Consider the following 12,075-nt stretch of genomic DNA (forward strand, 5'->3'; position numbering starts at 1 on the left):
ACTCAGCTGACTGCAACACATGTGAGGAATCGGCACACCAGGAATGCCAGTGTGCCCTGATGTTTTATCGTAGTGACAATTTTCTGTCTCTTGGCAGGGAATGTCCACATTCTGAGAAAGTGGAGACAGCGCGAAGAATTGACCCTTGGAAAGTAGCAGCACGTTCATTTAAATACTTTTTTCTAATTGTCAAGGGAAGAACTCTACAAACTCGAAACGCAGACACCAACAGTATTTGATGTAGTCGAGTATTGCCTAGTAGAAAAGGCAGCAAACGAAAAAGCGAACTCACACAAGCTTCTCTGAATTCACAGTTTTCCAATACAGTCAACGGTTCTGAAGACGAGGTTCCTTCTGCGTGGAAGCCACTGCAGAAAGAAGACTGACGAGAATTCCTGTTCGTATCTCCTGAGCTATCTTCTTGGATAGGCGTTGTCGGCAGGCAGGCCAAAGCGCCTGAGGGCGGCGAGTTGGGGACAAGCTTCCGTAGGTCTGTAATGAGTGCGGCAGTAGCGGAGGATGTTGGCGATGATCGCTTCTGTTTGTTTGCCCCTGGCAGGGTCGCCCTCATCCTTCTCTTGAGAACCACGAATTCTCTTCACAAGCGCCGACGTTAAAGCTTCTATCGGAACTGCTTCCGCCTTTGGTGCGTATTTCTTCCGAATCCACAAACGCATGGGTGCGTTGTCATGTGCGCTCTTGGGCGAGATCTTCTGAACGGTGGTCCAAAGCTCATTCGGAAGATTAAGCCGGGTATTTGCTGTACCATTGAGAGTACTTTGAAGGCGCTTCATGGTCGCACCTTTCTTCCGAGCGCCGGATGGTGAGTCCTCCTCGTCAGGAGCCGTAAGCGGCTCCTTGAATTCGTCAACGTCTTCCTCATTCCCCTTCTCCAACGCCAGTTCCGGAATCTCCAGCACATTCGGGACGTCCCTTGTTGGTTCACGGTTTGCATACGTGCAGTGGCAAGCCACAGTCCCTGCTGCCACTATACAAAGCGTTAAAGTCACCCTGCTGTGTAAACAAGACATTGTGCGCCGTTAGAAGACCAACAGGAGCAAAACCGGGTGTCACAAATGGGATGCGGGCCTTCAAAAGTGCCAGCTTCATCAGCAGGCTTGGAACCTAGCTGTTTCTACCCCCGTTCCTAGAGGTAATAGCGACAGAGTGGACCCGTTCGCTCAACCGGACGGTCCAGCAGCCAGGCCGCCCCCCGTTTTTTTCCCTGCGCAGCCTGAAGGATCGTGACTGAGGTTGGCGTCTCCGTCGCTCTTCCATATGGCTCGCTAACCGCCACAAGCAGCTGCAACCCCAAACACCCTACCGCTTGCTGAAGCGAACCAACTCGATAATGCTGCACGTCTGCGCACCCAGGCTTTGTGTCTCTACCAACGCCATTTGCATCCTCTTCTTCTGGAGACATGTAGCTTGTTATAATTTACCGTCCGTTCGGATTCCCGGGATTTCCGTACACACTGTCTTCCGAGAAAGGGGAAGGGCAACTGCTGCAGGAATCTGTTCACAGATACGCTCATGAATGAAGAGACTAAATGCTCTCTCGCTGGATGAATTGATCGTCCAAAGGAGTATTTCCGTATTGCGTGCAATCGCAAAAAGAAACCCAGGGTTGCATGCAGGTGATAAAGAAAATAATTACCTGGCTGTCGATTAAAGGTTGAGACCTCATCGCTTTGGAGAAGGAAACCCGGTCGACGTTCCACAAAACTTGGCATGTCCTCAGCATATGCATCTTAGACCTCAACTAAGGCGAATAGTCTACGCGTTACAAAACCCCGTTCTGCGGAGTCGATAGGGTCGCTTGCCTGTCGATGGCCAGAGGAACAGCTATCAGGTGCAAAACGAGAGGGACTGGCTAGTTTGGGAAATACACTGACTCATGGACGTTATGGCAACGCATCAGTGCGTGTGACCGCACGCGAATCATATCCTGTTACCCGCCGTGCAGTCCCCTTCGCAGAGGGGTGGTGACGACTGTGGTCAGCCAGAGTTGCGTAAGCTGCTGTGCTGAACACGGTGACAACTGAGTGGTGCTAAACAGCGGCTTGTCCACTCCTGTTGAGGAGGTGTCTTCAAATGCCTACGTAGTCTGCTACAGCGAACTGCATTTGTGGCTGGTGTATCCTTGTGTGGGCTTCCAATTAACTACGCGTTTTTGCACCGCGTACAGAGGGCGATTTGCGCGGCTCAAGGCAGTAGTTTCCAACACTGGTAGAATCGTAAACCAGTTTTGTCAAGAGTGGGTGGATCTCCGCTGAACCCGCCAGTTGTATCAGTCGAAACACCAATCACAGAATGCGGCATGGAACACGGAGCTTCTGCGTTGCCAGAAACACCAGTTGATGAGGGCTCGTCCAGCCACAACGACCGAATAAAGTTCAGAAACGTCGTTGTTCCCAGGTCTACCACAGGGCTCACATGCGCCCGAAGCGGCCAGATCTCTGATAGGGTACGCTGATTGTTTACTATACAGAGAAGTTCACTGTTCAAACAAAAATCCAGACCCCGTTGACTCCTCGTGGTCCCCCGCATCGCACGCAATATCACTCGGTACAGCGCGCTGCTACCAAGGCTCCGTGGACAACGAGCGTTGCGCCGCTCCCACAGAAGGTTCAATGGCGACTGAGGTGCTCCGCCAGTGGGCAGTCGAACCAGGTTCTATATCTCTGCCGACAAAACTGGAGGATCTTCCACTTCAGCATCTCGTCGGCTTCGTGACGGCTTCTCTGGCGGTGCGACGGCAGGCGGAACCGGCGGTGAGGGCGGGGGTGTGCGAAGGGTGGTGCGCTTCGATGAGGCTTTACTCCTTCGTTTCCCTCATAAAAACGAATGGGTTCCCCGGCATTTCCGGTAGGCAAAGAAGGTTCACCCTGGGCTATGTTAGCAACCGTTTCAGGTCCTCCCGGAGAGGGTGCTGTGAAGTGGCCGAGCATGGGGGATCTCGACGCATACACAGCCAACCTCCTCGGTCGCGCAGCTTCTTGATCGGCTAACCGCCTGAATGGACGTCCGTATTGGTCCGCGAGGACGTCATGAGTATGAGGAGTCCATGCACCTGGACTACCACATATTTTGTCCACCAAAATGAAGAACGAAGAACAAAGCAGCAGAGCTGGTACGAGACGATCCAACATCTTGGTGAAGGGTATAGCAGAGTAGAACCGGAGCTCTTGTACCAGTACTTTTGTGGCTAGGCCTCAGGCGAGAATAGAAAAGGTTGTGAAGCTTACCGGCTGCAGATAGCAATCAAACGACACGGTTTATGGGGGTAATCGCCAACGTTACGTACTCCAATGTCAGAAGGCGGCGTATCACTCCGATCAATGTTAGACGACCTCCGATGGCTAGCTGCCACGCTAGGTCACCAGGTGAAGCGGGGCCTTCTACGTCAACTAATGAATTTATGGGATATATTAGCACGATCCTGGCCTGGGCGAATTAATTAAACCTTTGAGACTGGACAGAAACACACGTTCCAAAGTTGTCTCATAAGTTGTCAGCAAAGCTAGGCAAGTGGTGCCAGTGTAAACTGCAAGCACAATAGTATCCCCTATTTCCTGCAGGCAAGCACCAAACGCCATTCGTACAGCAGATCGGGATGTTCTTACTTGAGTAGTCAGGCCGTGAAATGGAAGCCAGCCGTCACCCAGTTTCTACATTCGTAGTTCTAGTAAAAGATGTGGTTTCGACAGTAGAAACGTGACATTCACCTATCCTCAGTTTTGTTTGCTGCCAGGGGGAGTCCGAGCTATGAGGTTACCACATCCGGGCAGAACTCACGTGCGTATGGCTATCATGCAATAATGGGTTCACCGTTTGGCCACATCTGTTGCTTAAAAGTTGAGAGACCAACAGTGACACAAGCGGTGCCTCCGCCCCACACGTTGTGCTGTCTCTTCAAACTATCTTCTGCCAACGGCAAAGCATCAGATTCCTGACCGAAAATGCAAGTACGGTTCCGCAGAGTTCGCCCGCCATCATGTTGCCCTTTGCAAAACACAGGTTGATGCGTAGTGCTTCATGGAGAACACTGACCGCACAGACCACTTTACATATGAGTGCTTTGCCAGATTACAATGCCACTAGCTCTTGATTCATGGGGGCAGCGGCAAACGGTGGCCGTTCTTGAGCGAACTGCCAATCAGGAAGGGTGACTCGAAGGCTGCACGCATTATCGTGGAAGCTTTGGGAGGTTTTCTCCAGTGGCTGATAGCGTCACCATCTCACATTCTATGAATGGCAGTACGGCATCGGCAGCGTATAGTAGTAGTGGTAGATACCATGCGACAGACGGAAAGCCACGTGGAAAAGGAATGAGTGGCTACTGTATGAGCAGCAATCACAATGCATGTGTAGCTGTAGATCCTGACTGTGACGGGTCAGGAATTTCTGTTTGGACGACGGCGCTGTCAAGCATACGCATTCCTGTTGCTCCAAAGGCACCAATCGTAAACAGCTGTTAATTTATTACGGTGTCTGTCACCGTGTAGGCGTGTGGTCTTGACAAGTTTGTAGTGTTCTGAAGACGCAACCAATCATTAAAACATCAGTTTATGACATGGAATGCATGAAAAAGGGGACGGATGTCATACTTTAGAGTCGAATGCTTCAACCATAAAGCCTGTGAAGGCTTGTAAACAGATGGATCTTGCTGCTTCGCGTTTGTCAACTGGAGAGCACAACAAAGTCTCACAACATTGTAACGAGCATTCATGAGTGACATCAACTCCATAATATACAGACCATATCTGCAGAAGACAAAGTCCTCCACATCCCAACTGCGTGCAAGCTGCCATGTTGGGAGTAATCCAGCACAGTCACCCCGTGTCAATTCGGCCAGCGCTTCAGAACGTGTTTCAGTGGCGTGTGCTCTAGAGAAGAACGCCATACATCCTGTCGCTTGAATGGAACTGGTGGTTGCCCCAATGAATTTCCTTCTGCCGTGCGCCAGGCCCCTACAGTAGACCGACGGCCAAGCACATTTTTGAGAGGGACCGTATTTTCTCCTTGGCTCTCCCAGATACGGGACCGCTCTACAGGGGACTTTCTCCGAAACATATTGGAGTACGCAGCAGCCAGCGGTCCTCGATAATCACCTATGTACTGCGGACGTAGCAAATGGAGGGTGTGCCATCCCCCCGTACTCACGGCATGGTGAGGCAAGCGCTCTGCAATTTTCGACAAGTGGGTGGAAGGAGTCGTTGGAGAGGGAGAAAAATGGGACATGAGACTGGAGCTTGTGGGTAGGTCTGACGAACCCACCACCAACCTCCGCATGATAGGACCCACAGTAACGGCGTGCTCAGCATCTATAGGTACCTGCAGTACCTCTGAGTACCTGTATTCGCTGCCTTCAAGTAGACGGGATGCCTGCGCCCCCCACTTTTCCGTTGAAGGGAGATCACGACTCTCATGCAGAAGCGTATGTTGCTTAGGAATGGTGATGTATCCCGCATTCCCCGAGCCCTTCATTGCTTGGGACAAATCTGGGTATCCATAAGCTGTCAACAGATTCATGGAAACGAACTTTTCAGTATACGTATCAGCAGTGGCCGCTGCTACTGTGAGCATGACCAAACAGAAGAGATTATGGAGAGCCATAATCACGGGAGATGAATAGTTTGAATTTTTGCAGGGAGGATTGATAATCTTAGTGTGCCACGTGTTACAACTTTCACCAACTTCAGGGACGTGCAAACATTAGTAAGGTAAAACAGGCTAAAGTGTGAACTTTTCCTCGTTGCTGGACTGGCAACAACGTAGCTAACTCTCTGCGGCATAGATATAGATGGTGCAGCGCTAAGAGCAGCGGCACCTCTTCTCCTTCAGTTACTCGGTGCCGCTCACACCACAGCGCGGCAGGATTGCCCTGTCGGTGCAGCGAGCCAGTTCTGTTTGGCAGCGCCTCGTGTGCCCTGACGGGATAAACGGGCTCCTGGACGATTCCAAAGCTACCTGTGCAGGTCGATGCTTCGGCCAGTGCTTATCCAAACAGGCTGTTTTCCAAATGGCCCTCACTTCAGTATTTCTACGGATCAACCGCTTTTCCCAACTACTATTTTTTGCCAACTATAGCCTTCGAGGCTGTCGCCAGGAAGACCCGACAAAACATTTTGCTGCTTAGCGCTGCCTTCAAAAAATCGAAAAGAATGGTGCAGTCCCAGCATCCACACGACTTTTAGTTGTTCCACAACCAGTGCCTCTGTTACCGAACTCAGGTATGGCCGGTCTCTATATAGCTTGTGTAAGCAGATGGGATAAGATGTGTTGTTGTCCAACAGCGTGGGTGGGACAAAGCAGGAGATGGCTTCATTACAAATGACTGCCGTCCTTAAGTGGACACAGAGTATATGCGTGACAACGTCCTACCAGGAAAATCACAGGCTATCCTCAGTGTACTGGCAGCCTAAAAAAGTATCGTAGGGGTAGCGGGCAAAACCAACAGCCTAATGTTAAAGCGGCGAATGCACTGAACCGGGGTGATAAGAGACTGGCTGATCTTTTCAGCTTAATGTATTTATGTTTCATACGGTAGACTGAAGGGTTCCGGTTGATGGGAATTCACACACGAATGAAGCAATAACGTCGATGACTTTTCTTGAATCAAGTGTTTGCGGATCTGCTCTGTATTTCGCTAAGCCACCATCTGCTGTGTCCACCGCTGCAACACACTGTTGCTGGTTGCAGTGGGCCAGCCTCCAGACATATCGCTAGTGAGATGCCAACTAGTGACGGTGGCCGTCAATATTCCACAGAATCGCTGAAGGCCACTGAACCGCGGTTCCTGCCACGAGCAACACGAATCGCTAATGGTCAATCATATCAGAATTCGATTTATCCCGATAGTGGAACGCAAGTGGGCCGATCTAAACACTTACAGATTCCTCCAGGTAGATTCCGGATTGTGTTTCACCTCTCAGCCGGCAAGAAAATCTCGTAATATACAAATTCGGGTATTCGCAGCGCAGACACGCACGTGAAGAACCGGATATTGCTAGTTGATCGGGATGCACACTTGCTCACTTTACCACCAGAGGTTATTGCTATCGCTCTGCGACCTCATGAATGGTTTGTCACGAAATGTGGACGTGCTCGAAACATGATCGTAAAGGTCTGGGGCCTGACACTCAGAACCATAATACTTACAGATGCCCGAGCGACTTGAACAACGTGGGCAACAAAAACCGAAGGTGCAATTTCGTTCCACTTCTGTGCTGTCTTGAGCAACAACAGGTGTGTGAGGAACGCTAAGCGAAGGGCACGCCCAACGACAGCAGGCACACGAAGACGGCCGAGAATCAATGCTGAGCAAACAGTCGGCCGACAGCGACCGACCTAACGCAGATCCTCCACGTGGGGGACATGGGCTGAATCGCCTTGATCTACCACTAACTAGAAGCGCTTCACAATGAGGCAACACATAAGACGGTGAGCACTGGCGTTCTTGTGGTCCGTAGTAACGGGAAAGCTTTGGCGGAAGAGCGCACGCTGCACCTCTGTGAATGGGTGTTCGTGGTCTATGCTCAGCTAAGCTCCAGCAGATGGGTGGCGGATTACATGACGCGAACGTTACCCGCATAAGAGAACTGCAACAACGCTCGTCAGAGGGGCTGGTGGCGGAGCAAACACCTGTCAACAGATCGGTGCTTGTAGTCAACGAAGTGCGAGATGATGAGCAAGACGAGAAGCATGTTACCGATGGAGAGCCAGCAGACGACATGGAGCCCGATTTTGAAGAGCAAGATGACGAAGATTCTGTCATTGATAAAGAGCAAGTCGAAGACGCAGGGCACGGGCCTGAAGAACAGCTGGTGGCTGATGAAGAAGAGATACTAGATGTGCAAGAGTCGGCTCGGCAACAGTAGGAACGTTCTTTTCGTTGTTTGCCTGCGACGCGCAGGGGACACAGTGATGACAATACGGGTACGGATGAATGAGGAGAGGTCGGCTGTGCCCTCACCTGGCAGGCGACGCTGTCGTCGTGGGCCAAGGAAAGCAGGCGAATGGCCACCGTCGTTGACAGTAACCGGCATAGGAATTGGGAATATGGTGCGTGTCCGGTCAGCCATGGGCCAATCATACCTCCAGAAACTTAGTCAAAGTCACGCAAAAGCTGGGGCGCTTGACGTAATGGACGCCTTTTTAGATGTTACTGAGTTTCAGGCCATTGTTATTTATACTCGAATGCTTTACCCTTTGGAGGCGACATCTTCATGATGCTGCAGCACAGCCATGTTAATAAAAGTTCTCTCGGCACATAGGTGATGCAACTGCCCACCGCCTAGATCCGTCGCGGGTACGCAGGCTGCGATGTGCAAAAAGCTTCTTTGTGGTGAACTTACATATTGCAACAACGTCCGCGGAAAAGGCCAAAAATAAGGCACTAAGTGCCATAATCCTGAGACAACATACAGTGTAGTGCAAAAGACTGAGAGTCATAAAATGCCTTTCATCCTAGGTTGTTTGAGCCACATAGTGACGGACTGCTTTACGCGGGCGCAGACTACACTAAGGTTGAATCACGGAAAGCATTAATGATGGATAACTGTCCATCATGCTTGTTTCGAATACATATCGAAGGCATAATGAAAATAGTACGACACCTGCCGCCGTCATGTTGGCAGAGGAAAACCGACAGCCAAAGCATCCACCATTGCAATTCTGTCTTCTGTCGGCTCTGAAATGAAACCAAAGCACTAGTAATTACTATCACCCATTGGCGTGCAAGGACGCAACCGAAGTTGAGGCGATTGTGACACAAGACGCGGCAATCCACGACAAAGTGGAGACAATATACTGACGCGTAAGCTCACGATAATATAAAGAGTAGACGAGTGCTTGCCTTCGCGACCAGAAGGTACGCCATGACCTCCTGGCACGGATCCGTGGGAACTCCATCGCACGGGTGGTTGGCGGAGTATATCGTCCATCCGTTCCATGCGGAAACCGCTAGCACACTACCTACACACCAAAGCGCAATCCACAGCGTCAACAGTTATTATTCTAGCAGCATGTGCAGCTGTTTCCGTGTTCACGTTTAGCGGCACGTATGCTTAGCGTGTTTGGTTACCTCTAGAGGTTGGTGCACTGTCTGTCGCAAGGATATGAAGACTGCCCCCCCAAAAGTGCGTTGCTGTCGAGGTTAGGGTATCACAGTGTGGCGGCAGGTGAGTGGCAGCTCACTCACTGGCTGGAAGAAGCGCGCTGGTAAGAACTACCGATAGCACTTGCACTCGCTCCCTTTTCGTCCGGTATCGCCACTGCAAAGAGTAGAATAGAGTCTGAGACTGGAAGTGGGCGTCAAGATGAGGCTACGCCAGAGCCAGCGACGATCATGATGACCGTGTCCTAGCTAGCACAATCAGGATCGACTCATCAAGGACCGAGACACATGATAGATCGCGTATGGGCAAGGCGACGCAGTCTAATGCAGAGCAGCTGAGAGAACTCTTATTCACAGTAAACAACTGTTTGGAAGGAACTGTTCATTTGCAACGGATAAAGGCCAGGAATCGCGTTATCAGGGCAGTTGCTTCAACGAGGCGCGATGACGAACTTTGAAGCGTTATTGACGTTCCACTGACATCTACCAGGATGCTGGCATCTTGCTGCACACCGTGTTTGTTTTCTTACAATCTTTCGATGGTTCAGGAGTGCATAGAGGTTAACGCCGATGAGACAGGACCCTATCAGGAATACCGCCAGTAAGCTGTAAGAACCAAGCGGCACGACACCGGGCGCGTTGTAGCCTGGAAGGGGAGAGGCTGGGGGTGGTTTCGGCGGAGTGATAGAAAACAGATCAGAGCTGAATTTCACCAGGATGAGGCAGATAAGCGGGGTACATCCCCCGACCTTCAAAACAGGAGAAAGGATCAAGTCAGCAGAGCTGCCCATTTCACCATGGCGTTTTGCAAAGGCTCAGTTGTGCGGAATTCGGACTGGCTTCCCCTGTGTTTACCAGTCCGGGAAAACAGTGGTCTCCCGACAGCTCAAACTGTAGAAAACGGCTAGTTCGGCCCGTCATTATCAAGGTTAAAGAGGCTTGTAAACAGACAAGCCACCGGTTGTTATGGGCAGAGATGCAATAGCGGCCGACTCGCAGCGGCAATACGTGCAGGACATGTATCAGCCGACGAGACAAGAAATCACCTTGATTTGGCGTCGTTCTCTCATTCGATAGCTTCTGACAGCGCGAGAAGCTGGCCAGAAGTGGAGCTTCTCACTGAAGAACGATTTTGGCAGAAGCGGGAGTAGACTCAGAGATTCATCAGAAAAGTACAGTACGCAAAAAACACCATTGGGTGAACCAGGTGACACTGTCGGTGGTGTAACACTTCCGCCAAGTATCGTGTAGTGGGTGCACAAGTGAACGTTCCCAGCTGGCTTCCAACCCTTCACAGCCGCGTGTGTTGTATTTCTACAAGTGTGGAGTTGATGAGGAATGGGTTTTTCGTGTTTTTATGCCCCGGGATCTGGAACAAAGAGGCGCATCGAAAGTCACAACAAGACTCTGACATTTCAATCACTAGAGTGGAAACTTCACATGATCTGCGCCAGCATATTAAGCGTCTGTTTTCCGTAGGCTGCTGGAACAGGGTTGTGCTATGTAGAGTCCCGTAGACTTTTTAGTAACGAGAGCACTCAACACCACCGCAGCGCGAGCGAAAAGCACAGCTGAATGGCTTTTCCAAACTAACGCACGGGTTTAGTAAAATGCTAGAGCCGGAGTTAAAGGCGATGGTGATCCCCTCTGTCACAACCAGAAATGCTCACGTTTTGAGTTACCTTCTTTCGAAGGAGACATAATTGCGTTGACGTGTGGGGCTACGTCTTTTGGGGCCCCGAGACATGTGCATGTTGTGGGACTCCCTGTATTCATTGCGGTACTCATTCAGTTGGCGTTGAGTGTGTATTTCGATACAACGGGTACACATCACGAAGGTATACGCCTGATGATTCCGATGAAAGTGAGGACACTCGGAGACGTCTCTCTCAGCTGACATCAAGGACAAAACAACTCGTTTCATCGAACCTGTGGCTTTCTTCACGATCTGTGCACGCGGTGCAGAATCAGTTTGTAGGTGTCAATGATCTCCGTAGCCAGGCTTGTTGAGGTTGGTTTTGGTGGAAGACGTGAGCAACAGAGTGCTTATTGGGTGGTCGAAACGCCGGCAAGCTGCTGCCGAACCTGTTATGCCGACTACACCGTTAGGCTGTTGCTTCCTCTGCACACCAACACCAGTTTAGAATGTCTCGAGCTCTTCAACTGGAGGTGCACCATTAGTTTACTTCGAAATCCGAGCAGCTTCCTCGTGGTAGTGTTCTGCCTGTTTAAGTCTGTTTCTGCTTAACGAGATTTGGTGTTCTGTGAAACGCCTGCGGCACCCCTACGTTCATCGAAAAAGTTAGGCGCGTTCTCATTGAGCATTTTTTGAGCACACCAGATTTCGTTCACACTTGTTTTTGATTCCTGAAAGAGGCTTGCAGACGTTGCTGGTATAAACCGCGAAATGCGTAAAGCGAAGCAACTGTGTATCCAGTAGCATCACAACCCTCCGAGTGGTTAAGAGGTCCCTGCGTAGGACCCTAACTCCAACATGATCTGCGCAGTTTGTGTGGATTCCAGTAGCTCCGCCACTGCTTCTGGAAGAATGGAAGAAGGTAATAGGCAGTAGCTGATCGGCTGCAGCAGCGGGTGCGTCTGTCGGCAGAAGGTGCCGTGACATTCCCCTTGTACTTCCGCCGACGCGAAAAATCGAATCGCAGATGACGGGGATTGACGGCTCGTTTCGCTTTGACGTGATACCTATCATTTGAAAATGACTGACAGCGAGCGCATGACTTACAGCGCCTCGGTCACGTTCTCTTCTTTCCTCTGTATCAGTGCACTGTCATCAACGCAGCTGCTCAATCCTACAGCGATTATGCTGCTGATGGAGGCCTCGACCGCCCGTCAGTCCCTCGCCCGGACTGAGATTGGTATGGATTCACCAGCTCGAGGCCAGCGTCCCTCTGCGGCAACAAGCCTGGGAAGTCCCTTACCAGCCCTCAAAGAGT

The 12,075-nt window shown here is 50.9% G+C and overlaps 3 protein-coding genes across 3 annotated transcripts; 1 reads left to right on the forward strand and 2 right to left on the reverse strand.

Annotated features, from left to right (window-relative positions):
- Positions 1–159: 159 nt before the first annotated feature.
- Positions 160–3,742, reverse strand: TGME49_297280 (hypothetical protein). Its single transcript, XM_018782307.1, has 2 exons — positions 3,627–3,742; positions 160–3,251 (listed from the first exon to the last, which is right to left on the reverse strand). The coding sequence occupies exon 2, from the start codon at positions 1,029–1,031 to the stop codon at positions 414–416; it is 618 nt and encodes a 205-aa protein (XP_018638349.1). The 5' UTR covers positions 1,032–3,251; positions 3,627–3,742; the 3' UTR covers positions 160–413.
- Positions 3,743–4,478: 736 nt separating this feature from the next.
- TGME49_297290 (hypothetical protein) lies at positions 4,479–5,802 on the reverse strand. The gene has a single exon (XM_002371118.2). It carries the CDS (start codon positions 5,617–5,619, stop codon positions 4,846–4,848), a length of 774 nt encoding a protein of 257 aa, XP_002371159.1. The 5' UTR covers positions 5,620–5,802; the 3' UTR covers positions 4,479–4,845.
- Positions 5,803–7,559: 1,757 nt separating this feature from the next.
- TGME49_297300 (hypothetical protein) lies at positions 7,560–7,883 on the forward strand (the record flags this gene model as incomplete). Its single annotated transcript, XM_002371119.1, has 1 exon — positions 7,560–7,883. One exon carries the CDS (start codon positions 7,560–7,562, stop codon positions 7,881–7,883), a length of 324 nt encoding a protein of 107 aa, XP_002371160.1.
- Between the last annotated feature and the right edge of the window lie 4,192 nt (positions 7,884–12,075).

The sequence above is a fragment of the Toxoplasma gondii genome, chromosome II, assembly GCF_000006565.2.
Source record: "Toxoplasma gondii ME49 chromosome II, whole genome shotgun sequence".
In the NCBI taxonomy this organism is placed as follows: domain Eukaryota; phylum Apicomplexa; class Conoidasida; order Eucoccidiorida; family Sarcocystidae; genus Toxoplasma; species Toxoplasma gondii.